The sequence below is a fragment of the Astatotilapia calliptera genome, chromosome 19, assembly GCF_964374335.1.
Source record: "Astatotilapia calliptera chromosome 19, fAstCal68.1, whole genome shotgun sequence".
Taxonomy (NCBI): domain Eukaryota; kingdom Metazoa; phylum Chordata; class Actinopteri; order Cichliformes; family Cichlidae; genus Astatotilapia; species Astatotilapia calliptera.
In genome coordinates this window covers 20,465,204-20,492,226 of record NC_137440.1, presented here as the reverse complement: position 1 = coordinate 20,492,226, position 27,023 = coordinate 20,465,204, and the positions used below count along the sequence as shown (strand labels likewise).

General features: G+C 40.8%; 2 protein-coding genes across 3 annotated transcripts; one reads left to right on the top strand and one right to left on the bottom strand.

Annotated features, from left to right (window-relative positions):
- Positions 1-3,493: 3,493 nt before the first annotated feature.
- smc6 (structural maintenance of chromosomes 6) lies at positions 3,494-17,579 on the bottom strand. Of its 2 annotated transcripts, none has more exons than XM_026151888.2 (27): positions 17,440-17,579; positions 16,527-16,687; positions 16,316-16,427; positions 14,748-14,853; positions 14,482-14,618; positions 13,664-13,725; positions 13,472-13,552; positions 13,265-13,366; positions 12,871-12,990; positions 12,681-12,776; positions 12,308-12,454; positions 12,114-12,202; positions 11,870-12,040; positions 11,607-11,785; positions 10,326-10,527; positions 10,108-10,222; positions 9,852-10,012; positions 9,486-9,621; positions 8,643-8,723; positions 8,374-8,544; positions 8,154-8,291; positions 7,881-8,026; positions 5,120-5,245; positions 4,909-5,014; positions 4,655-4,807; positions 4,450-4,547; positions 3,494-4,167 (listed from the first exon to the last, which is right to left on the bottom strand). In XM_026151888.2, exons 2-27 carry the CDS (start codon positions 16,671-16,673, stop codon positions 4,080-4,082), a joined length of 3,270 nt encoding a protein of 1,089 aa, XP_026007673.1. In that variant the 5' UTR covers positions 16,674-16,687; positions 17,440-17,579; the 3' UTR covers positions 3,494-4,079. The 2 variants fall into 2 exon arrangements, with proteins under 2 accessions (XP_026007673.1, XP_026007676.1); XM_026151891.2 differs by having other exon boundaries at positions 17,339-17,472.
- A 299-nt stretch (positions 17,580-17,878) lies between these two features.
- Positions 17,879-25,775, top strand: tdrd6b (tudor domain containing 6b). Its single transcript, XM_026151887.2, has 4 exons — positions 17,879-18,012; positions 20,248-25,346; positions 25,435-25,506; positions 25,663-25,775. The coding sequence occupies exons 2-3, from the start codon at positions 20,273-20,275 to the stop codon at positions 25,479-25,481; spliced, it is 5,121 nt and encodes a 1,706-aa protein (XP_026007672.2). The 5' UTR covers positions 17,879-18,012; positions 20,248-20,272; the 3' UTR covers positions 25,482-25,506; positions 25,663-25,775.
- The last annotated feature ends 1,248 nt before the right edge of the window (positions 25,776-27,023 follow it).

Below are 27,023 nucleotides of genomic sequence, written 5' to 3'. Positions count from 1 at the left end.
TTTATTTTTAGAACTGAAGAAGTCTCTTGGATGAGAGGTGGAACACCCACAAATGACACATGGCTGTCCAACTGGTCTGTCATTTCACTGCCTTCATCTCAGTTTCTGCAAACAAAGACAAACTTCTTATTTCAGTCGCATAAGCCAAATTGTTTCTCCATTGTGTTGGCTTTCAAGAAAACTCAATCATCAAAATTTCTGTCTAAGGTCTTTGTGTCTGTGAAGGTTCTCAGTCATCCAGGTCATCGTAGTCAAAGGAGCTTACAAAGAAAAGCGTCTGGACTTCTTTAAGTTGCTTGAAGACGTTTCACCTCTCATCCGAGAAGCTTCTTCAGTTCTAAGGTCAAATGGTGGGGAGTCCCAGATTTAAAACCTAGTGGGAGTATCCCCCCACAGACAAAAGGACCCCCTGATGATCCTCTAATCGCCTGAGCCAAGGTGTGAAGCCAGGGTTTCGGGTGAGCTCATTGTGAAACCTGGCCCCACCTTATCATGCTAATTCCTGAGTTTTGTCAAAACTCCTAAACACAAACTTAACAACGTGGTGTATGCTGTACAGTGCAGCGAGGAATGCCCAGACCTCTACATTGGAGAGACCAAACAGCCACTTCACAAGCGCATGGCACAACACAGAAGAGTCACCTCCACGGGACAAGACTCAGCAGTCCATCTGCATCTTAAGGATAAAGGACACTCTTTCGAGGATGCCAGTGTTCACATTTTGGACAGAGAGGACAGATGGTTTGAAAGAAGAGTGAAAGAAGCCATCTATGTCCACTGTGAGCGACCATCTTTGAACAGAGGCGGTGGTTTACGACACCAACTGTCTGCCATCTATAATCAAGTTTTGAGTTCCCTCCCCAGACGCCTTAACGCCCACTCACATCCTGAGGCCATCTGATCTCAGGAAATCACATGATAGGGTGGGGCTAGGTTTCACAATGAGCCCATGCGAAACTCTGGCTGATTGGGACCCACACCCAGTTTCACACCTTGGCTCAGGCGATTAGAGGATCATCAGGGGGTCCTTTTGTCCCTCTGTGGGGGGTCACTCCCACTAGGTTTTAAATCTGGGACTCCCCACCATTTGACCTTAGAACTGAAGAAGCTTCTCGGATGAGAGGTGAAATGTCTTCAAGCAACTTAAAGAAGTCCAGACGCTTTTCTTTGCAAGCTCCTTTGACTGTCTAAGGTCTTTCACTGGACGGGATCAAAACATTTCCCTCATAAAGAATCCAAGTGGACAAGAGGGGCTCATCTCTTTCATGTATTTTTAGTCTTCTTTGATGTCTAAACATTTGTGCACAAGCATTAGACCTGAACGGTTTCTCCCCAGCGCTGACTTTCTTGGGTTTTTCTTCTATCTAAGCCGCTGTGTTTCAACTACACTGTAATCATCTGTGATGTTGTGTTTGCCCATCACTCCAGCGGATGCCACCTCTGATGTGTGTTACTGCTTGCCACATGATGTAATCAAGGGCAACCTGAAAGAAGAACAGCGACCGGATGCAGCCCTGCCAGATGTTGATGACAATTTTAAAGAAGATACCGTGGCTGGATTCCATCTTTACGTGGCAGCTTGAACACAGGCATTAGCTCTTGAAAACTGGAATAAAAGCTGCTAGAAAACGTTAATAGTGCAGGACACTTCTGGTAGATCTGTGAAATTTTTCACGTTAATGACTAAATCTGAGAACGTGTATGTAAAGTCAAATAATGAACAGAGGAAATCATCATCAGCCACTCGGTGTTTCATTAAAACATTAAAATTACACTCAGACATCTTATCTATTATGGACAAAACATTAACTTTGTACAGTGCATGATTTTTGGCACACAACCTCCTGTGTTGTTTTAAAAGCCTGCATTCATTTGCCATAAAATGATAAAAACATTACATAAAATAAAAAGTTCTCCGAAAACACACAGTAATACTGACATACAGCTGCAACTACGGCTTCATTTAGTCCTCGTTAAAAACGTGGCGTGATCTTCATCTAAGTAACGATAATAGAGAAACACAAAACTAATTATAAAAACAGCCTTTAGTGAACACACTGAGCAATCGCTCAAAGCGCTCGTAGGCTAAAAACGAGCCTTCACATGAGCAACAACAACAGCTGCTTCGACACAGCTGTAAAAATTACAGATTGTTCATAGAAATGAAAGAAAAGAAAGAAGAATCTCAAGAAAGATTGGTTTGTGTGAGCCTTCATGGAGATCAGTGCAACAAAAGAAACAAAAAACACTCCACACAAACATACTGTGGTACATTTCAAGCTTGCAAACGATCACCTGGATGTTTGTCTGTCAGTTTTAAGGTTTTATTATCAGGACACAAAGTAGTTGTGGCTTTAGCAAGTCTTTAAAATCAGGTAAATACAACCTAATCTGACCTACAAAACATGACATATTACACTTTGCCATTAATAATTAAACCAAAACGCAATCTAAGTACACCCTTAATGTTTCCAATGGAATTCAGGGGGTGGGTACGAGCCAGGTGCTGCTAATCAAATGCACTTGACTAAATGATCATCAGCAATTGTGAGCACCTCTATAAAAGCAGACGTTTTATTCGTTTGGAGGTCTGGAGCAGTTAAAACAATGCCAACGAGCACAGATATCAGCAGCTGTCTTAGAAAAGCGGTTGTTGCTGGTCATCTGGAAAAGGTTACGAGGCCATTTCCAAACAACTTGAAGGACACCGTGCTGTAACGACAAAGATTAATGTGGAAAACATTTTACACAGTGCTTAGTCTTGCTAGTAGTGGACTTCCCAGCAAATTCAATTCAATTTTATTTATGTAGTGCCAAATCGCAACAACGGTTGATCAAGGTGCTTAATTCACCCCGGAGCCAGAGCGTTGAGCGTTGCTCAGAGCAAGTGTAAAAAGGAGCTACATCTCAGACTCTACGGGCTTCAGTTAGCGTGTTAAAAGTTAAAGTTCATGACAGCACAATTAGAAAAAGCCTGAACAAGTATGGTTTGTTTCAAATTGTTGCCAGGAGAAAGCCTTTCTCTCTATAAACAACATGGCAGTACGGCTTGGGTTCAAAAAGATGGATCTGACGAAATGCCTTTGAAAGACGAAAACGGAGATGTCTGCCCATAATGCATTGCGCCACGTTTAGTGTAAAGCAAACACAGTATATCAGCACAATGTCAAACATGGCGGCGGAGGGGTGATAACCTGGGCTTGCTTTGCAGCCACAGCGTCGACCACAAACTCCTCTGTATTCCAAAGTATTCTAGAGTCAAATGTGAGGGCATCTGTCCGACAGCTTGGCCTAAACTGGGCCATAAAATAGGACAATGATCCCAAGCACAGCAGCAAATCTACATCAGATGGCTGAAAAAGAAAAAAAATATCAAGGTGTTGCAATGACTCAGTCAAAGTCCAGACCTGAAGGGTGCTGCTTCAGCTATTAGGCGAGCAGGCGCACGTAGGTCTTGCGGTTGAAATGTAGCGGCCGACCTGCGGGCGCTGCATTTTTCTTAAATGAATAATGGCACGGTGTAATATATCATATGTTGCTATTGATCTAATTTTAAAACCATGGACTGATGTTGCTTTGATACCTCAGAGCCTGGCGCCGTATCAAGCACTTCTAAGCAAGCCAACAACAGAACAGCTGATAAAGAAAACTGGGTTTTGTAATGATAAAGGCAGAGTCTCTGTCTTAATCCAAGTGAGATGTTGCGCCTTATCCATAAATGTTAATGCACTGAAACTATTTTGTAGGAAGCAGGGGTCCAAAATGCCTCATCACTCTACAAGTTTCAAGACCAGCTACAGGAAGTGTCTGATGGGAGTTGTTGCTACCCGAGGAGGATCTACAAGTCACAAAATAAATTCAAAAGCACACGTACTCTTTCCGGCTAAAGTAAACAGCTCTTGAGATAGCCTGTTTACTCTAGCCAGCATACCACTGGGGACTTAGGTGAAGCTCACACCACATTTAGAGCAATTAAATGAAGACATCCTGGTAATTCAAAAGGGTTCATAAATGTTTTTTTCTAACTGTATACAGTAATGCCCATTAACATTCATCCACTGATGTCACTGAAGCTCAGTTTAAACATCTTCATCTTCTGTTTGACCCCGGTGTCTTTCTGGAGCCCGCAGCTGGTGGATTTTGATGAGGTCCGACTTGGGTAGATTGCTGAAAAATACGAACCTTTTGATCAGTTGTCAATCATTTTTCACACAGCACAGGTCATTTTTAGAGATTAAAAGGTAAAGATGGATAGCGGGAGGTTTAAAAAGAAGAATATAGGATCTTGAAAAACAGTGAAATCAAAAATACTTACCTGACAAACTGACATAAAATGATTTCAGGAACAATAACAACAACAAAAATCTACAATTGGTCTGCTTGCGCACATCAGCCTCCACAGAGAAAACGTCAAAGGTTATCAAGGCTAACATCACACAAATACATTACCTGGTGTTCAGAGGTGTAATGAAGATAAATTGTCGAAGATGCTGCCGCTCTGACAACTCCAGAAGCAGATCCAGACAGATTCTTCGATTGTGCATATCCTGCCGCAGCAAAAGAAAGGGAACTGTTAACTCAAGTGAGTAAAAGCCAAATCCCGTAAGCATTTTCTACTGGTTACGTGCGACTAATGTGTTTTCTGTGCACTCACCATGTAGACGTCAAACTCGTCGAGGCATCTGAAGGGTGACTCGGTGATCTCCCACAGTGAGAGCATGAAACAAACAGTGGAGAAGGAGCGCTCACCACCGGACAGCGACCTCATGTCACTCACACCATCCTCCTCCCTGCCTGGAGGCTTTACCTTCAGTGCCAACAAACTTGAGTGTTACTTATATTAACTGTGCTCCTGGTTTGCTGTAATGTAACAAACTTTTCTGGCAAACTAGAGAGATAAGCACGTACCATGATAGAGAGCGTCTCGTTGTTGTGGTCAAAAATCATAGATCCACAGCAGTTCATCTTTATTAGGAAGTTATTGAAGTATAACTTACATCTGACAGACAGGGACCTTCAGGAAAAAGAGAAGAAGAAAAGTTTTAGCCAAAAGTACAATTTTTCCCACGTCAATGAATCCTTATATTATATTTTTCTACCGTGCAAGATCGTTACTTACCTACGCATTATTTTGTATCTGTTCTGCCTGTCTGACATGATGTTATCCAGACGATCGATGAACCTCCGCAAATCTCTTACTTGGTTGGTTTTCTCTCTGTAGAGAGCGAGGGCCTCGGCGTACTCCCTAATGAGGTCAGAGGGAAGAAATTGGCATAGCCTAAATTCTTCTCAATTCAGCTTTCAGTGTGCACATGTAAAATGAGGGCAGGAGATGATTTAGTGATGGCCAGCAGGCAGATCTGATTAATCCGTACAGGGGAAGAGACAGTCCGAAGGAGATGAGCTGAAACTTAGTGAGCAGGAGCACCTTTTTTATTTCTTGGGAGATGAAATCCAGGGAAAATGATAGGTTAGAATAAAGATGGAAGATGTCTTTGAAGAAGCGTTTAAGTAAATACGTTTTTGAAAAAATACAGTTGGTCTACAGCAAACTAAGTTAGCTTTTAAATCTGTATGAGTCATGTTTGCTGTGTGAGTAAATTCTACCTTTAAACACTTCAATTTTAAATGTCCAAAACATGTCAGCTTTGCCTCTCCAACTTTCCTGATCGCTCCCATTAAAGATCTTAACATCTTTCAGCTCTGCCGCCCGTCATTTGAATAGTGCAACCCCCTCCAAACTAGATCGCAGGCCTCCTGTAAACACTCCCTTTCACCATTGCTGCCATCCTTCTGTCACAAATCACCCCTGACACTCATCTCCACCCACTCCACTGTGTCTGCACTTTCCTCTTTACCTTGTTTGTGCACTAAACATTGCTTTGGATGATCTCGAGGTATTTAAACAGATCCACCTTCACTACCTTTACTCCCAGCGTCATCTCCATTTCATTCACACACACACATGTATTCTGTCTTGCTTCCTTACTTCCATTCCTCTTCTCTCCAGAGCACACCTCCACTTTTCCAGGATCTCTTCCTCCTGCTCCTTACTCTATAGATCACAGTGTCATCTGCTATCATCATAGTCCGCAGAGACTTCTGCCCGGTCTCATCTGTCAACCCCCACCTTGAATCCATCCGTTACTCCTACTTGAAGTTTATATCTCTATAGTTGCTACAGCTCTGCACATCAACTTTGCTAATGAGTCCTATAAGGGTAATACTACTATACATAATTAAATTAATATTTTTACTGATGCATAAGTGTCTGAGAAGGATTTAACTGTTGCAGCCGGTTGAGACAGAGCTTTCTAAAATATTATCTATATGATAAGGTTGATTTTGATTACAAAAAAACAATATATTCCTTTATCCAGTACAACAGCTAAGTTCCACCAGGTCTAGGTTTTCGATGCCAATAGCGTTCCACTTGTCATAGGTGTCAATAAAACAATTAACACCCATGACACATTCAGAAGTGCTTCTAACACTGCACCCTCTATAAATATGTAAATAAAGGCAAGATAGTGAATACAAAAACACTGTTCGATCTAAAGTAAGACACCACCTTTAAGTGTGGTGACAACAATTATTAGATAACAATAATTATTCAATGTAACGTTGCACCCGATTAATGCAGAGTTATTTTTGCACCATGTGTGTCACAGACGTCGATGCGTCTGTGGTGGTGCGCCTACGGTCTTTAACACCGGAGGTCGAGAGCGCATGCAGGCGACCGAGGAGTCTATTGTTTACTTCAACAACCTGACTCATATGTAGCAATCTATGATAGTCATCTTTGATTAGCAGAAGCATAAGGGCAAGGAAAACAATAGCAAATCATAACAGTTGCCTGTTTCATACGTCTGGGTTGTTTTCAGCTGTTGTTTTATGTGTAAAAAGGGGTTAAAGTGGATTTGTCAGGTGTAGCACTGCGAAGAAAAAACGCTTAAAAATAAGATAAAAACTTGTACTTTGAGCTCCAATAGATTTGTTTTCTTTGCATACGGCTGTGATCAGCTAACATGTGCCATTGCTGCTCTTTTTGGATTTATCTGAATTCAACAAGATAACAGAGCAGCTTAAATTTGATGTCTGCTACTCTGGATGTAACCGGACATTGACCATGAACAACACAGGCTGCTGTGCACTGCTCCAACATTGCTGCTTTACTGTAAACTTCACCACACTGCTGCAAACTAACCTGAAATGATGTATTAAACGTAATTAATCTTGCGTCTTCCTTACATCTTTCATCATCTCTCATTTCTATTCAGTAAAATTTTCACACGTGAATGTTTCTTTTCTCCCTGGGAGACGCAGCGTCTTTATTTCTCGTGCTGTTTGAAACATTTGAATGTCAACAGCGATAAATGCTACTCTGTTTATATCCTGAACAAATACAAGTAAGCACAGACAGAGCAGGCAGCTAAATACTCAATTGCAGTAACAACAACTTTATTGACATCTGCAGCATGAAGGCATCACACCGATGAGAAGGAAAAAAGGTGGTGCTGAGAGGATATGCTGGCTCAATTAAAGTTCCTGGACCATCGTTCTGGATGGTTCTGGTCTACTTTAACCATGCCTAAGAGTCTATTTAGGTTAGCTAATAAAACAAGTCAGCTCAGGTGAAAATCCTTGGCTGAGTGGAGTGCCAGTTTAGGTCTAGGGGGAAACTGGGATTAATATATATTATAAGTACCTTAAGTCTGTACACAGGTACAGTACCTGATTAGATTACCTACATTCCACCAGTTTTATACATACAGTTTACACATGCACTAACATGATTGATGAATTAGCTCAATAAATATTTGAGTTTTAACTGTTAAAATAATTTCTGCCTCTGTTGCTGAAAGCCTTCAGTTTCTCACCTGACCACCTGCTGCTGCTCGCCGTGGTCGCTTTCATACACTTTGATCTTCTTATTCAGTCGAGTGATTTCTGTGTCGATGCTCTTGGTGTTGCCGACCACGTGCTGCCGTTCCGGACTGATCTCTATAGCCTTTGCCACGTATTCCTGTCGTAACATCACGAGACTTCTGCTTACTTTCTTTGATTGAATTCACCGAATACCGGCTGGCGTGAATAGCTAAACTACAGCTTAACTACACCGTATCATGCTGAAAAAAAAAACAACTTCCTACCTGTAGCTCCTCTTCTCTTTGGGCAAGTTCATTTTTCATGCCTTCAATGTTGTCGTCATGAGCCTTCACTTTGTTTTCTAAGATTTTCAGGTTTCGTTCATGCTTGGCACACTCCGTCTCCAGTTTCAGCTGTTCATCCTGTAGATCAAGAGCACAAAGGTTTGGAAACCTGCACAAAACAACAAGTTGTAGACCTGAAACTGTAAAACCTCTACTGCACCTTAAGGGGCTCTATTTCCTCTAGAAGCTGATCAATCCGGTCTCTGACAGATGAGTACTTGGAATCTGAGTCTTCGGCCATTTTTCGCTGCTTGTCGAGTTCTGCCTTTGCTTCTTGAACACTTTGCTTCTCTGCCTCGATTTTCTGCTGATTCTCTTGGGCAACTTCTTCCTGCACAGTTTAAAACATTCAGAAACACTTAACCTGCATAATTCATGGCAGCATTTAGTTTATTACGCAACAGATAAAAATAAAAACTGAAGTATCACCAGTGAGCTGATGTCATTAATTTGCTCCTCACTAGCAGTCACGAGATCAGTTATTGCTGCTTTGACATGATTCACAGAAGCCTGCAACGAAGAGAAAATAAATGTTATCTAATGTTAATTAAAAATCACATTAATCACATCTTTCAGCACTGATTTGCCAGCATTAAACAGCAACTGGAACATAGACTTTACATAAAAGATGGATACATAGTAACTTATGGATTACTGTTTGCAAGACTGGTTTTTCTGTTGTCACCATCTTGAGGTTTTGTTTTTTTTATACTAAACACGCTCAATGCTAACACTGAGCAACTATCTTGGTTAGCAAGGTACATTAGTAAATCACTGTAAAACTGAAAGGGATGCTAACTTGATTTTTAGTGAGGGGAGTAAATAGCCACAATCTTTTTACCTGTTCATGCCTCCAGGGGCTTTCTGAGCTTCTTGCTCGAAAATGACATGCCCAAACTGAATATTGTATTTCTCAGCAATTACAAACTCTGTGTAAACAATCCTGGCATCAAAATAAAGCTAACACTTGTGAGATTTCATCAGAGGTGTAAATATTACAGCAGATGTTACTGTGTCAAAGCTACTGAGGCTGGAACACTAAGAAACTACTTTTTTTTTTTAGCATATAACCCCTTTAAAAATATGCTTTGGTTCACATTTGACTCCAGAAAATCAGTAATCAACATATTCAGCCCAAACACTGAATTCACTTGTCAGCTCTTTAGCTTTCTGCTTTAATTGGAAGCCAGAAACCACAAAAAGAGGAGACAGACTGCAAATGCAGAAAATGAAAGGAAACCCAAACAGCTTCAGGTGTATCTTTTTACTGACCAGTGTTGTCTTCATGGTCAGGATGGTGTTGTTAAGATTGCTCTCCATATTCACAATGTCTTCGGTGACAGAGTTTACTTGGAGCTGAAACCTGGACAGCTGAGCCTGGTAATTCTCCAGGTCTGAGTCCAGCATACTGGAACAGACAGGATACCACAAACATAACATACCACATCTATGAAGTCACATGAAATTGGGTTTGTTTTTGTTTGTTTGGTTTTTTTTTTTTTTTGGGGGGGGGACTGTACTCAGGCACAATTTATACTGCTGTCATTTCCATGTGACATAAAGATCCAGTTTGAGCATTCAACTGGGTGTAAATGTGAAAGACAGTCACTCAAACCTTGAATAGTTTCCAGTGGTTACCTTATTTCAGTCTCAATGTCCCCACCGAGATATCTTGCCATGCTGAAATCAGACGTGTAATAACGGTTTGGATACACCTGATCCCCCTCAACAGTGAAGGCTTCACGGCAGTTTTTAGGTGGACGGCAGTGCTGCATGACCCTCCTCGCTTTATCTTTTTCCTGAGATCAAACAACAACAACAAAATGCAACATCAATCCTAAAGCACCACTCTAGGCAATATCCAGGCATAAGCAGGTCTTAGTAAGACACTTACTTTGATTATAAGGATTGATTCTATCCCTCGCATATCAATCAGACAGTTGATAATCACTGGGCTTGTTGCTGTGATTATGTCCATTACCGATGGGTACTCCGGATGATATGCTTTCCTGTGAAACAGCACAGAGTGAAAACAAAACATGCTTAAAAAAAACCAAAAGTTTCAGAAAAACGTAATAAGAAAAAGAAAAGAAAATCTCACATAATGCCGACCTTCCATGAATGTTGTACGGTTTATCAGAGAAGGGGCTGACGATAATCTGTGGCCTGTTGCCCTTTGGATAAAAGCGAGTCATCAGCTCCTGGAGGACCGCCTCGTCTTTGTAGTTGTCGCAACAGAACGCCTTCACGAAGCTCCGCAGACAGCACTCCACAGCCACAGCTAACGAGGGATCCTTTAAACTGATACATGCCCCTGGGAATAAACACAGACTGTCAGCTTCAATATATCAAAAGTAGAAAGCTTTGAATTATTTAAATGTTAAAGATGTTTATAAAAAAAAAAAATTTAAAAAAAAAGGTACAGCGTTTGCTTTTTTGCGTGAAAGAAAAGAACATTAGACATATGTCTGTACAGTAAATACGCAGCTGCAGCTAGAAACTCGTTAGCTTAGTTAGCGTCAAGATGAAAACATGACAAAAACCAATGCACGATAGTGAAAAACTATGATGAAATGTATTGACGCTTTTGTCCGCCAATAAAATGAGATGAAAATGGACGGATCAATCAGAACAAACTAAGTTGTTCAGAAAGGTGGGACAAGTTGGGGAGTGATCCAATCAGAAGTAATCTCCTTGTGCAGTTAGGTCAGATTTGATCTGCCCAGGGGAAACATACAAGTTCTCGCGCTCTCAGTTTCTCATGAAAAAGCAACAAAATGTCAACACTTGTGAAGAAGAGAGAAGCAGGACTCGTTTCACATTTGATGTCAAGGAAAATAAGATGCTTCTTAAACCATGTGGGGCAACTCCCTGTCTTTGTGATGTGCTCCATTTAAAGTCTGAAGTCAGAGTTTCCAACTTGTTATCTGTACTGCCACTGTTGTGTGCTTGTGACTTGCCATACAGAGATAATCGAGCACACTATCCATGACTTTTCTTCAGTCATGCTTTCAAGCACAGAAAAACGACCCCTGCACTGTATTATGACTACTAGTGAATGGCTCTACCTCGCTACAAGTTGTCTAAGGAATGCAGGACCTCGTTGCTGTGAGGCAATGACGCTAACAGGGCATGTTTTCTTGATCAGAGAGCTTTAGATGTGATAGCTGACAGATGACTCACTTCTTCCTGTTTCCAGTTTTCAGTCTCTGTTCTAGTCAAACTGGTTATTGGCACTTGTTTTTAATTTAGTATGCAAACATTAGAGTTTTATCAATCTTCTCATCAAGAACGTTAACAAGCAGATCGTATTGAATTGAAAAGTAAAAAAAAAAACAAGTCTGAAAATATTTTTATCCAAAAAAAAAACAAAAACCTAAAAATGAGTGTTACCTATTGGACCAACAGGTCTCTTGAGGAAGCGTCCCGTGGCATAAGCCTCGCTAATTGCACTCATCATGTCAGGCACCTGGTCTCCAAAGCGCTTTAGTTTGTTCGATCGACTGGCGAGCAGCTGATTCTTCCTCTTTAGTTTGGACTCATATGAAGCCTGTACGTTCCTTTCCTCCAGTCTGGTAAATACAAAGAGAGCAAGATCATAAACTTTCACTTCCCTGACAATATGTTTACACCAGAGCTGATTTACTTTGTTATACCTCAGCTTGTCCAGTTCTTCCTTCCCTTTGAGAAGCGCCTGATGTTTGTTCTTGATGTCTTGATTCAGGTGCGTGCACTTATTCTCGAGCTCTGCAAGCTGCTCTTTCAGATTACTTAAACTCTTCTGCCGTTTCGTGTATTCCGAGTCTCCCTCACTGTTCAGACTCTTACTGAAACAGAGTAAAAAAAAAAAATTGAAAACAAATACATCAGCTGTATTAACATGAACTCTTACTCCCCTACCTTGCTTTTGCCTTGTTAAGCTTCTCCTGGAGAAGGTTTTGCTCTTGTTCCGACTGTTTCAGCTTGTTTAGAGCTCGAAAATAAACGACCTATTGGAAAAGATTGTGACATTAACATGACGTCAAATATTTCTCTATGCATACAGTAAATAAGTAAATGTGCAGATTAACACAGCGCCGTTTGTCAGCGACTACCTCCTGGTCCTTGTGTGCTTTGCTAATGATCTTCACTTGTTCTTTCAACTTAACATTGTCCTCTGATAGAGACTCTTGCTCTTCTCTCAGAGTGTCAATTTTGCTTTTGATGCATTGAAGCTTCTTCTCTAGCTGTATGATCTTCGTCTGAAGATGAGAGAGACAGAAACAGGTTTTTAAAGACAATGCCTGAAAATAATTACCAGCAGGATAGAGCCACTCCACCCCACAACCTCAGGATATCTACTGTAAACACAACCATGCATTATGTGAAGGAAGGACTTTGAGTTTATGCAGAGATGAAGGTCTGAAGTGGTCTGACATTTATAAATAGGGTTGTATATTTAACAGAAAAGAAACACTTGTGACTCACCTGACAGAGCTGAAGGTTATCCTTGGGTTTGTAATTATTTTCTTCCTTTTCAATGTCTTCCTTCAACTGCTTTAAGAGCTGCTCCTTCTCACTCACCTGAAAGAGATAAAAAAAAAAACACATTTATTAAAAATTGCAAGCTCTATCCAACCAGCAAATGTTGCGTTCAAGCCTCAAGATCAAGTCTTACCAAACACCATACCATCGCCTTCTTCAGATTCTCTAAAACAACCTTCATGTCACTGAAGGATGCAACATTTTCATATCGTTCCTTCTTCTGCAGGAACTCTTGCTTCAGGTCCTTGAGACACTGGACACAAAAGCATTTTAAAATATGTTTGATTTATGTAAAAATCAAACGCTACTCATAGATAAACATATAAGCTGCAACTGGATACAATTAGGGTTCCCAAATAAAAGGCAGAAAATCAAGAGAAACCCCAAAGAAGAAGATGCTTTTAAAACTGTCAGTGTTTAACCAAAAATAAACAATGTAAATAACATTTCTCCAACGTGTATTTGCTTTATAATCTCGCTTGATGTGCAACATCAACGTTCAGCGGTTTGTGTGAGGAATGCCATACCTCCTCTTGCCTCTCAACCTGCTCCCGCGTGACCATTTTAGTGTGTTTAATGTGGATGTAATCTCTCTTCATCTGCTCGAGCAGAGTTGCTTTCATGAAGAACTACAAACGAAAAAAAGCAGAAAAGAAAGCACTTATCAAAGTGAGCTTCATTGCAGGTGTAACCTTTAAATCTTAACGCTTTTAGCGAACGTGGCGTTACGCTACCTTATACTTGTCTGTTTCACTTTTTGAATGCAGGAACTGCTTGCTCATTTCTTGGCTGAGAATGGATACTGGGTTATCCAGCTGGAATACACAAGCAAATATCCTGTTAAGTCCTTTAATGTGTATGATTGTGCAGGAAGCAGTACAACCTCGGGGCATCTACAGGAAAAAAATTTAAAAAGTAGCAAGTACCTGGATGTTAAAGTGGTCCAAAATGCCCGTTAATTCCTCCTTTTTGTTTGAGACGAGATGTCCTAAAAGAGATAAAATGCAAGTAAAGTGGTTTGAACCTCTGTTGCCCTTTAAAAGAGGTTATAACTTACATGCCACTCATTGGAAAATAATAAGATGGTACTGTACTGTGTTCATAATTCCTTAAATTTGGACAAGATCTCCTACACCACTGGCCGATATCTAGCCCAAAACACGACGGAGCCTCCAGTGTGTTTTCCAGGCTGTAGACACTCATTGTCTACACTCACTTCACTGTGACAGGTTTTTAGCTAATAGCTCTTTGTGAATCTTGTTGGTGCATAAATACTAATTTATGCCTGTTAAACTTGGTTACTTTGGTAAATTTTTGGGTAGATTCAACAGAAGAAATGTGAATAAATTCTGTGATTTTGTGTGAGAATGTAATAATAGTGTTATAATAATGTTAGTGGCTTAACATACAGAAGAACATTCTTCTGAAAATGGTCAGGTACAAGAGTGAACATGCATACTGGCACATGCAATTTAAGTTCCTTTTATTTATAAAATGACATTTACAACATAGGAAAACCAGCGGCTGAAAGCAGTGCCATGCAAATAAAATATATACAAGTTTATAGAGAAAATTCCAGACTGAGAGTAAAGAATGTATACAGCATTAGGAGGTGACAGTGTGGCTGAAGTGTTTGGTCTCCACTCCCAACTGTGTCTGGTTAATCTAAGATTTCCAGAAGGTTTCACAAGACTTGGACCGACTCACAGAAAGTTTTCCAGTCACAGCATCTGTGGAAAGTCACCTGATTTGCTTTTCAGCCTGCAGGTCCGGCATCCATCACTCGAGAGCCGATGTTCAATGGTGATACTGTCGCCGTAAACATCCTTTTTGTAAGCATCTGGCCCTCTGTTTCTCAGCTTTACTGTTATATCTGCAGTACTAGAAACCAGAGTGTATTTTTAACATTGTTTTAGTGACGTGCTAGTAAAGAAATCTGAAGCATTTTTAACACTAAAATAAAGACACACAATTTATTACTGAGGGACGATATTAGGATCTATTACTTACTTTTCATTGGTCTTCACAAAGTCTTTCAGTGACATTCCTCTGTTCGTCACAGTGGCCTTTCCCCCGAGGCCTACAATCAAAGCGGTCAGGATAGCGCTTTTTCCACCTGAGGGATAAAGCAGTTACAAGACAACAAATTAAATCGGTGCATGTAAAGCATCTTACAGACATGCGGTGCTCGGCAGTGCTAGAAAACTATGCAAATGATTGTAAATGATGCATCAACTGAAAAAAAAGAAAAAAAAAAAGAAATCAGGGAGCCATCTTTGAATAAACAAATTTTCAGTGAGCTCAGCATTAAACAGTTCCTTACATAAGCTGATACTTCACCTAAAATGATTCAGCCAAGTGAGCAATAAATGATAATCTTGTGAATCCTGCAAAGTATTTTTTCCAGTGAAAGAAATCTAAATGTTTAAAATGTTTTACAGGGGAGTTTGTGTGGCGTTAAGTGACAAAATAACAAAGCTGGAGAGGGATGGATCAAATGTTCTTCTGTAGATAACAAAATTGGGTGTTGTTCATTCACTCTGTATTGTTGATCCACAAAGGGTGACAAGGTTTTGTTCTGGATTTAGGCCTGAAGTCTAAAGATGCCATTCCTTCCTGATATATTAGAAGTCTGTTATATCATTTTAAAAACAAACTCTCGATTTAAGTACGACTGTTCATCATTAACGCAATGCAGAGATGGTCGCGATGATCTGCTGAATTTCAAACCAAGCATCAGAGTGGGGAAGAAAGGTGATTTAAGTGCAACATGAATGTAACGTGGTTGTTGATGTGAGTATTTGAGAAGCTGTTCATCTACTGGGACTTTCCCCACACAATCATCTCTAGAGTTTACTAGAGAAATATCGAGCGAGCGGCAGTTCTCGCGTTGATGTCAGAGGTCAGAGAAGAATAACTGCACTGCTTAAGGCAACAATAACTCAAATAACCACTTGTTACAACCACGGCGTGCAGAAACACATCTCTAAATGCAGAGCATAGCAAGTCTTGTAACTTACAGTAGCAGAAGACCAGACTGGGTCAGCTGAGAACAGGAAACCAAGGCTGGATGGTAGCATCAAAATTTGAATTCAGGCTCTTGGTGGTGTAATGTTGTGGGGACTACTTTTTTTGGCACACTTTGCTTAACTGAGCATTGTTTAAACACCTCAGGCAACCCGAGTTTTGTCGCTAACCATGCCGATCCTTGTATGACCACAGTGTACTCATCTTCAAAAAGCTGCTTCCAGCAAGATAACACAGGATGACAAAAATCCCAAATCCTCTCAGTTGGGTTTCTTGAACATGACGGTGAGTTCGAGGTACTCAAATAGCTTGTACAATCCAAAAGCACCTTTGGAATGTGGTGTAATGAGAGATTCATATCATGGACCTGCAGCAACTGTGCTATCATGTCAACATGGACCAAAGGTGAGAGAAGGTCCAACCCCAAACTAGCATGCTGTAGCTAATAAAGTGGCCAGCAAGTGTTTCTATAGGGAAAAGAAAGCTATACCCAATTAAAATGTCAGACATGACAACATCCAGGTACAATCAAGTGAAGGGAAAGCTCTTACTTCCATTGTGGCCAACTATGAAATTCACGTTTGGCCCAAACTGGAACGGACCAAAAGAATGATGGCACATGAAATTCTTCACAGTGATGCTTTCAATGAGTCCAATGTCACCCTAAGAACACAAGCAGAAAACGATATTTAACCTTTAACGAGCCGGGAGGAGCAAAGACAAAACTTTGTGTGGGTTTTAATGTTGGGGCGAAATACTCACTGTAGAAAACTGAGCGAAGGCCTTGGAACAGATCCCCTGATGACTTGGGTTTGCATCATCTGGCGTATTTTCGATACTCGCAGCTGCGACTTTGCGGCTCTTGAAAGTTGTTGCTTCAGTGATCACTTTGCCTTTTCTCTTACTCATTTTGGAACAAGTCACTGTCCACAGAGTTAACATGACAAAGCAAATGAGATACCATTATTTTTAACTCCCCCTATAGCTCAGCACTGTCAGCTTAAATGAAACTTTCACTCATTTTGCAAACTGATAAGTTTTTAATTCTACTAATGCACAACCAGAACAACTTTTCTCGTTCAGTCTTAATCTATTAAACTGGGCAGATTTGAATGCTTCTATTAATAAGTGTGTCCACCTGCAAAAGCCCTAAATAAGCCATCAGTATTAGTAGTAGTTCCTTGTTTAAATTTGCAATCAGAAGTGTAAATATGTCAGCGAGACATGCAGCAGTTTGGAGACGGCACCAAAAATGTATAGGGAAGCTTACACAGTGGTGAAAACTAATTTCTCATAGAGTCAGCATGTAAAAATAAAGAAATATGCATTTTGACTTGAAGTCAGGAAGCCGCCACCTAAACTAGCAGATTCAGCGGCGATACAAATAGATGATCAGCAGTGCAACATGTAGCTAAGCGTTTTGCTTCCACATGCAACTCTACATAACTACAGGCACCAGCAAGCCGAGCTACGCTGCATCTATAGGTCACAATGAGCTGGATCTGCTATGCCAGCTGCACCAACATGTAAGAGCCTCTGAGCTCAGTGAGAAAACAGTTTCCAAAAGTCCACACCAAAGTCCAGCTCTTTGTCTCACAACCCCCCTGCAGACCTCCGCTAGAGCTCAGCTCTCGTGGATCACGAACAATATAGCACCTTGTTAGAAGTCGCCTACCATCGCTCGATCTCGTGGGAAGCCTTCAAAAATATTATGATCACGGGAAGAGTGTGCGTCGCTTTACGACTTCCTGGTCGTACGGTGTGACTGCGTGGAAAACGAGCCGCTGCCGTGACAGTTGTGGGTGTGATTTCGGTTCTAAACACGGAACACGAAGCGTGCAGCGTGATTGGCTCGGCATCATTGCTCGGCACCCACCTGTGTGCGTGCGTGGCCGTGTGTGCGCGCGCGCGCGTTCAAAACAAATGTAACAGTTTTTCCCGTTTTGTTTTTGTTTTGGCTGAAAATAGAAAAGCCGGGGGAGTGAGAGAGGAAGTGGAGGGAGGGACCGGGGCTTTAAATGGTGCTGCATGTGGAGTTAGACTCTATATTTTATTTTATTTTATTAAAAAAACGAAAAGAAAACAACAACAAAAATGCAAACACATTGATCTCCGGGAGGATTTTGTGTCATGGCTCATCGAAGCCTTTAAAAGGCGTGAGTGCACGCCCCCATGTCCTCCTCCTACCGGATCCCAGTTCAGTTTAACGACAGGAACAAGATGAGACGTGTTGCCTGCAGCAGACGTGGTGAGAAAAAAAAATTAAGTTGAAGATCCGTGTAACACATGTGAAAAAGAACGCAAACTAAACTGTGAAGCGACGGGCACTTTTGGTGACAAAAGTCTTAAACTACCCTTAATTTTATTTTGCTTGCAATACGCCAGGAAAAAAAAAACAGACCTGAGCAATTTATCTTCAGACTTTCTGAAGATTTTTCAAACGTTTTCTTTGGTCACCTCATGTTTTCTTTTCTTTTTTTCTTGATCTATGAGTCATTCAAGCATTAAAAATAGTCCCGTAACTCAAGCTTTGAATCAGTGTTGGTGACACATCATAGACAGCTTAGTAAATAACCAATACTGAATTGTATCTTTAGGCACTTGAGGCTAGTAGACTGTTTATTTTTGCACCAACAAGGTGATTCCCAAAGACCTATTCCCCGAAAACTTAGCATATCTATGCAAAGTCTGCAGTATTTGTTAAAAGATGTTTGTGGTGGCCAAAAACGTTTCAGGCCTAAAACTATCAACAGCAGACAAACAGTGAAGGTTACACATCTAAGCTTTAAGAAAAGAGTGAGGAATCCAAGTTTGACATTTTTGGTTCCAGTGGTTGTACAAAGGAGGTCCAGAGAGAGAGGTACAACAGTGAGTGTCTACAGCCATCTGTAAAACATGTTAAAGCTGCATTTCAGCCAGTGGTGCTGGTGGTCTCTTAGCATCAGATTTTGATCCACAATACAACACCATCTGCGTCTGATTGGCAGCAGCTTTATTTTTAAGCATGACAATGACCCCAAACACAGTGCCAGTGCAGGAAAAGCATACCTGGATAGACATCTTTCACCTGAATAAACTTAAAGTTATATCTTTTAAAAATGTTGGCATGTTCTGCAGATGGACAGTAGATGGCACCGAATGCCAGTGTTGTGAAATTTAAATGATCTGCTTTCTCACCTGATCCTGATTGTGTCTCTCCTCATCAGGCTGCCTGAGCTGTCTTTATGTGTAGTTTTTAATGTGCTAATAATGAGATGGGTCATTAAGTCCTGTGTATGACTGGTGGCGCCAGTGTTCGGCAGCCTCACCTCTGTCAGTGCGCCCCAGGGTGGCTGTGGCTACAATGTAGCTTGCCATCACCAGTGTGTGAATGTGTGTGCGAATGGGTGGATGACTGGTTGTTTAAAGCACTTTGGGGTCCTTAGGGACTAAGTAAAGCTCTATATAAATACAGGCCATTTACCATATAGCTTGTTTGTTTTGTAAATGAACACCACCAGTCTCACTGCAATTCTGTGGCCTGATTGAAGTTAGATTAAATTGCACATTAGTTGTTAGTAGATCACAGTAGGTCAAAAAGAACTCAAACAGCTGCTGCATTTTTTTTGAGTGGTTTAAATGGCACAAATGTGTTTCTCTCTATCATCATATTTGTTTTTGTTCATCTGCTGTTGTCAGTTAAGTGAGCGGTTAAACAGTCCAACAAGTGAATGTTTTTAAGAAACCTGAGACTCCTCTGCAGCCCAAGACATACAGACCTGAATAATAATCCTCTTCTTATAAGAATAAGCAATGAGATAAATGCATAAGTAAAATAGTTGAATGCACATGTGGCCAAATAATCATCTGGTGTGTTTAACAACTTTTCCAGTTACATTAGAAATTACTGCAAAGTCAGTTCAGATTATATACGTTTTGGTTGGTTAATGGTTAGAAAATAACAAAAATTGCTATCTCATGGAAATTATGCAAAGTGTTACTTTGTTTCTCTGCTAACAGTTCTGACATAGATGACTATAACACAAAAATGCATGCACCATCATCAAAATGTAAAAGTTGCATTTTAAAAATAAGGAACTATATCGATCCCACAGTACATGGCGTTGCAGCAGTTGTGAAGTCAGTTCAGTCTTATTTGTATAAAACTGAATATAATTCAAATCTGTATGCTGTTGAACTCACAATAGCATCGCCTTTTCAGTTATTTATATTGGAAGTTTAAGATCCTACAATAATACAGAGAAAACCCCAACAATCAGATGACCGCCTGTGAACAAGCACTTGGCAACAATGGGAAGAAGAACCTTCCACCATAACCAGGCTCGGGGAGGGGCTGCTATCATTAAATGCAGAGTGGTAGTAACCTAGGCCACACTACAGTTTAGTACAATTTAAGTGCCTTTAAAAAAAATAATGGACTGAAGTTTTTTTTTTTTTTTTTTTTTTCTTAAGTCGTAACACATTTGTCTTTACTATTTTGCAGATATATTTGATGTCTAAGCTTCACGATGTGTTCAATTCCCGGGCTTCCAGCACCAGGAACAGAAATCTCTGTTCTCATCACCAGGGTGAACCTGAAACCCAACTGTGGTCTTGTGGAATTATGGGTAAACATGGATGATGAGAAGAAACACATTTACGAGCAGATGAGAGAGGAAATTCAGACTCCTCACAGGAAGTTTTCTGGATTAGAAGGGAAACCAGGGGATCTCTGTCTGGTCTGCATCAACGAAACCTGGCACAGAGCTCGGATCGTATCGATTGAAAGTCAAACATACAGTCTTTTTCTAATTGATCAGGGGCAGCCCCACATTGCCACAAGTGCAGTTTTAGCATGGGCTCAAAATGACAGCTTTCTCCTGCCTCCTGAAATCGAATGTTGCATACTTGCAAATATCTTGTCCCTTGAGAAAAATTTCCCTCATAGAGCTACAAAGTTTTTGATGTCTCTGCCTGGGAAGAAGTTTAGGGGACTCGTTCAATATGTACTGATGCCGGATAGGACAATTCTCCTTGACATACCAGTTGTTTCGAAGCACATGTGCAAGTCTAGAGTTGCAAAGAAGATCCCAGTGGAGGAATTTAAAAATATTGTACTGAAATGTCTAAATTTGCCCAATGATGAGTCTTCTGAGGCCTTTGATGTAACACAGGAACAGAGCCTGAATGTTAGCAGCCAATTTGCTAAACATAACCAATACTTTTACCCAGAGCTGCTTACTGACATTTTGGAAACGGTTTATGTGACTGAGGTAATTGATCCAGAAAATGTTTTTTGCCAGCTTGTTATTCTTTCAAAAGCAGTGAAGATATTGTCTGAACAGATCCATCAACACTATGAAGAGAGCTCTAGTTTTGGAGAGGAACTTCCGCAGAGCTGTGGGGATCCATGTGCTGCTAAAGGGACAGATGGCAGATGGTACCGCTCATTACTAAAGCAAAACATTGAGACCTGTGATGGTGCTGTAAAAGTTTTTCATGTGGATGAAGGAAAAAATGACTTGGTGCCTGTTGAAGACATCAGGCCACTGGCTGGCAAATTCCTGAGAATGCCAGTTATCACATATCGTTGTTCTCTAAATGGAATAAAAGAAAATGGCAGAGAGTGGACTGCAGTGCAGACAGATTTGTTGAAATCACTCCTGCTGAACAAGACTGTGGTGGTAACGTTTGACCACTATGATGCGACTCAAGATGTCTATAATGTTACACTCTATGCAGCTAATGCTACCTGTGTCAACAGTTCTTTTCTGGAGAAGGCAGACTTTATTCCCCTCTCTAAGCTTGAGCAGGATTTAATTGTCCAGAATGAATCTCTTAACTCATCCATTCTCAGTTTACTTGAAGATGAACAATGCATGAATTTACAGAACAAAGTCCATGTCATTCCTGATGGTATACCGGAGGGAACTGCGCCAAGCTCCAAAAACAAAACGGTCAATGGTGGACAAGAGTGTGCATCTCCTTCTTGTAACGGTGACATTTATACGAAAGCAAGCTCTGAACCTGCAGTAGATTGCAATGGGAATACTGCATCAAGTTTCTGCTCTGAGTTGCAAAGTGCTTGTCATGACAGTGCATTCACTGTAGGAAGTAGTGTCACTGTAAAGGTGTCTTGCATTGAAAGCCTACAGAAGTTCTGGTGTCAAATAACAGAAGATGACGACTCCCTCAGATGCCTTATGCAAGATCTGCAAAATCACTATTCATCCGCCCGCTCTCAGCCACTTATTCAGTCCATCTGCGTTGCCCGTAATCCAGATGATAACATGTGGTACAGAGCAAGGATCGTTGCTAATAGCAATTCACCTGTTGTAGACGTGAGATTTATAGACTATGGTCAAATTCAAAAGGTCCCTCTGCAAGATGTGCACCCCATTGATCCAGCTTTCTTGCGGCTAAGTACTCAGGCTTTCCCATGTTGCTTATTCAGTCTGAAGAGTCCTACTTATCCCGTTACCACTACTTGGAATAGCGATGCCTTAGCAGAGTTTCACAAGTTTGTGGATTTAAGTGCGTCAACAGACAGTAGTTTGAAATGCGTTGTAAAGGCAGTGGAATCTGATGAAGAAGGTCTGCTGCTTAATATGGTAGACATTCAGACTGCATCTGGTAGTGCACGCGAGCTTCTGGATAAGAAATGTGCACAGTCTGAGGCACATCTGCAATCTCCTCCACAAGTCACATCTGATGTGTACAATTACTCCACATATAATATTGAGGTGGGTGGTAAAGAAAATGTGTGGATAACGTCTTCAGAGACTGTCAATCACTTCTACTGCCAACTGGACAGGAATGCTAAATTGTTTGACAAATTGATGGAAAGTGTTGCACAACTCCTTAGTGAGCCACAGCGCTCAGATCAGACTCTTGGACTCAGTAGCTTGTGCTTTGCAAGGTACACTGATAATGAGTGGAACAGAGGTCAAGTAGTAGAAATAACTCCAAAGCACAAAGTGCACTTTGTGGACTATGGGGATACTCTTGTAGTCAGTGAAACTGATATCTGTCCCTTTCCCACTGAAGCGAGCGTGGCCAGGTCATGTCCAGTGCAAGCTATTCCCCTCGGACTGTTTGATGTCCCTGCAGAATTACCCCAGGAGGTCAACCAGTGGTTTGCAGATCGTGCTGTTGGCCGTAGTTTCACCATTTCCGTGGCAAAAGTGGAAAATGGAAAGCTAATTGTTGAACTGTATGATGGCTCAGTGAGTGTGAATATGAAAGTCAGAGAGAGGATGGCTAAAACTAAACAAAACAAAATGACCGATGTCAATCAGCAGACTGACCAGCACCACTTTAACAGCTTGAACAAAGGCTGTTCAGCACAAGAATCAGTATTGGTGGAGACAGCAGGACAAAATGGAGTCCATGGTAACGATAGGATGTCTGCTGCAGATGATTTAAAGGGGAGTTCAAAAACCACAGCTAATGTCGCTTCACCACGGATTGAGCATGCAACGGTTTTGGATGAAGGAACAAAACCCATAATGCTTGTCACTCTTGAAGACAAAACTGTGGCAGAGACTTCTGCTCAGATTTGCCACAGTGACTCAGACACACAGCACTCCAATTCTTGCCTTGAGAAAAACTTGACCATCTGCATGTACAATTGGCCAAATATTTCTCAAAAACGGATTGAGGACGTGTACGCTTCCTGCATTGTTGGACCACATTATTTCTGGTGTCAGTACAACACTGAAGAGCTCAACATGATATCAAAGCTTGCTCAGGAAACTGGGCAAATTCAAGACGCAGTTTTTCCTGAGGTACTGGTGCCTGGAAGTCCATGCCTTGCTCTCTTTTCCAGTGACAACCAGTGGTACAGAGCTCAAGTAATTCAAAAGACTAACAGTACTCTCGATGTTCTATTTATTGACTATGGAAATGAGTCTGAAGTTAGCATTAAAGATGTGAGGTCAATACCCCAGCATCTGCTGGAGATTCCTCCTCAGGCATTTCTTTGCTTTCTAGATGGCTTTGAGTGTGAAGGCTCCTGGGACGATGACGTGTATGATGACTTCTACAATCTTGTGGTTGATAAGCCGCTCAAATTGACAGTCATTAATAAGGAAAAGTATTCAGAGATGGCGGTTCCTCAATATGCAGTGAATATTGAATGTGTTAAGATGTTCATCAGTAGCTTAGTGCAGGAAAACAGGAAATCACTGTCAGGAGAAAATTCAGAGAACCAGACTGATCAAGCAGAAAGTTTCTCCCAAGGCATTCAAACTGAGAACAACACAACTCATTTTGATGCTCCCAAAGGAAATGACAATCTTTGCATGTACAAAGAGCCACAGCTTTCCCAAATCGATGCAGAGACTGTATATGCTTCTTGCATTGGGGATCCCTTTTACTTCTGGTGCCAGTATGCCAACACAGAAGGTCTCCGTGAAGTGTCACAGCTTGTTCAGGAAGCAGGAGAGGCACAGAAGGACACGATGCTCCATGAGACTCCCCATCCAGGGAGTCCATGCCTCGCTCTATATTCCAGTGACAACCAATGGTACAGAGCCCAAGTAATTGAGAAAGCGGACAGCACACTGCATGTTTTGTTCATTGACTATGGAAGCGAGTCCGAGATTGACATCAGGAACATCAGATCATTATCCCAGCCTCTGCTGGAAAAGGCTCCTCAGGCCTTTTTGTGCTGCTTAAATGGATTTAAGGAGTCCGAGGGCTCCTGGAATGACTCAGTTTACGATGACTTTTACACTCTTTTGATTAATAAACCACTTAATCTCAGAGTAATCAGCATAGGAAACCACTCAAAGGTTGGTGTTCCTCAGTATCATGTTGAAATTGAGTGTGAAGGAGTGGCTGTGAACACACTAATGCAGAAATACTGGAATCCGGTTACAGAAGAATGTGTTGATGCTGAAAGCCATCAAACAGAAAACCTCCCACAGGGTGGTCAGACTGAACCTGATGTGAAACAAATTTGCGTTGCAGAAGAAAATGTTTTTAAATGCATGTACAAAGAGCCGCGACTTTCCCCCAACGATACAGAGATGGTATATGCATCTTGTATTGTGGGACCACATTTCTTCTGGTGTCAATATGCCAACACAGAGGACCTCTGCAAAGTGTCGCAGCTTGCTCAGGAAGCAGGAGAGGCACAGCAGAAACTGTTCCCTGAGACTCCTGGTCCAGGCAGTCCATGCCTCGCTCTGTATTCCGATGACAACCAATGGTACAGAGCCCAGGTTATTGAGAACGCTGAAACTTCACTGCATGTTGTGTTCATTGACTATGGAAATGAGTCTCAAGTTGACATCGGTGATATAAGATCACTGCCTCAGACTCTGTTGGAGAAGGCTCCTCAGGCCTTTTTGTGCTGCTTAAATGGATTTAAGGAGTCTGAGGAGTCTTGGGATGACACAGTTTATGATGACTTTTTCAACCTTGTGATTAATAAACCACTCAGACTGACAGTAATCAGCATCGGAGACCACTCGGACATCACTGTTCCTCAGTATCACGTTAAAATTGAGTGTGAGGGAGTGAATGTGAACAAACAAATGCACAAATACTGGAAAGGAGTGGCCAGAGATGGTGCCTTGGCAGAAAGTGTGGAATCAGGTTAGTAGACTGCTAGTTGGTGTTACTGAAATGACTGAAAGGTCCTTTGCTAGTTTAGTTTATCTTGACTTTTTTTTTTTTTTTTCAGTATACAAGGATGAAACCAGTGCCAAGGACGAGATTGACGAGGCTTAAAAGCTGTCAAGTGATACGGCAATCGGTACGTTTAATACATAAAGGTCTCTTTTTGATAAATGCTTCTTTTTTTTATGTATTATTAATAGCAACTCACAGATGAATTATCTATCAAAAGTAAATTTCCAGAAATGGAGAATTAATGACAGCACTAAAAAAAATCTTTCTTTGTTTCTTCCAGCTCTGGGGAGCCAAAATGTGTCTGATACGTTGTTTCAATATGAAGTAACAATTTGTCTTATTACATTTTTTATTTTTATATTTGTCCCAATAAAGTGTTTACATAGATTAAAACTGGTTTGTTTATTTATTTTCATGGTTTCTAAACATTTGAACAGATAGTTTTGCAGACTGCATTGGCTGGCAGATTTGCAGCTGCTTAGCATTTGTACTCTGATTAAAAGAACAGTAATGCAGACTTGGAATAAATCTCTACAACCAAATCATCAAGATGAATGTATAAATAAAAGGGATTTAGTCTTAGCTTTTATAGCTTTTAGATTTGTTTGGATTTATTGTTATAACAGGTTATAATATTCTTTACCAGGTCAAGTCTCTAGAAACGCGTACAGAGTCATATTTTTGTTTTTTGACAATCCTTAAAGATGGTTTGATTCCTAGAGCAGTTTTCACTTTTAATCCAAAATGACTTGCATTTGCTTATAATAAAGATTTGAGCATTAACAATTGGTGCTGTTTAATTTTAATTTTTTTTTTCTATGGATATTTATTTGGCATTTCATTTATGAAACAACGGTCACTTTAAGGCACTTTATGTCTTAACGTAGAATCTCTGAGTGGAAAACTCAAACTATCAGTGCTGGCTCATGGGGTATTATCTAAGTAATTTTTGAGATTGAAAAAAAAAAACTCCTTACAGTTTAGAAACTTCTAATGGGAAGAAACGTTGAGCAGAACCAGGCTCAGGGAGGGGGAAGCCATCTGCTGCAACTGTCTGGGGCAGAAAGGAAAGAGAAAAAGGGCACACACAGAGAGATGAGACAAAAATCGACTGTGGCATGAAAATTAACATTAATGACATGCTGCAGTGGTGTATAAACACCTGGGGAAGAAATGCTTGGTGCATTTAGGAAGCCCCTCCACAAGCCCGAGCCTTTAATGGCGAGATGTTCAGGCTGAACCAGCCCTAACTATAAGCTTTATCAGAAAGGAAAGATTTAAGCGTAATCTTAAAAGTAGAGAGCATGTCTTCAAAGTCTTGAATCTAGATGAAGGGATCAGTGTTGGTCAAGTTACTTGAAAAAAGTAATCAGTAACTAATTACTGATTACTTCCCCCCAAAAGTATTCCCGTTACTTTACTGATTACTTATTTTCAAAAGTAATTAATTACTTAGTTACTTTTTAAAAACACGATTTACAACCTGAATAGGTAATAAAGCAATAGATCTTTCAGCCCACTTTTTCTGCATAATCCATCATACAAAAGGTAATCAAATGGAAAAGTCTTTTTTTAAAACTTGTTTTATTAGTTTTAATCTTTTAACTTTATGCATCAAGCAAAAATTAAATTATATGCACC

Excerpts from the sequence above, each read along its gene's own strand:
- smc6 (XM_026151888.2), bottom strand. The coding sequence starts at position 16,673 with ATGAGTAAGAGAAAAGGCAAAGTGATCACTGAAGCAACAACTTTCAAG. Across the intron at positions 9,622-9,851 it reads GACATTGAGACTGAAATAAG|TATGCTGGACTCAGACCTGG; the intron begins GTAACCACTGGA and ends TGTCTGTTCCAG. Across the intron at positions 4,548-4,654 it reads ACGAGTTTGACGTCTACATG|GATATGCACAATCGAAGAAT; the intron begins GTGAGTGCACAG and ends TTGCTGCGGCAG.
- tdrd6b (XM_026151887.2), top strand. The coding sequence starts at position 20,273 with ATGTGTTCAATTCCCGGGCTTCCAGCACCAGGAACAGAAATCTCTGTT. Across the intron at positions 25,347-25,434 it reads GGCAGAAAGTGTGGAATCAG|TATACAAGGATGAAACCAGT; the intron begins GTTAGTAGACTG and ends TTTTTTTTTCAG.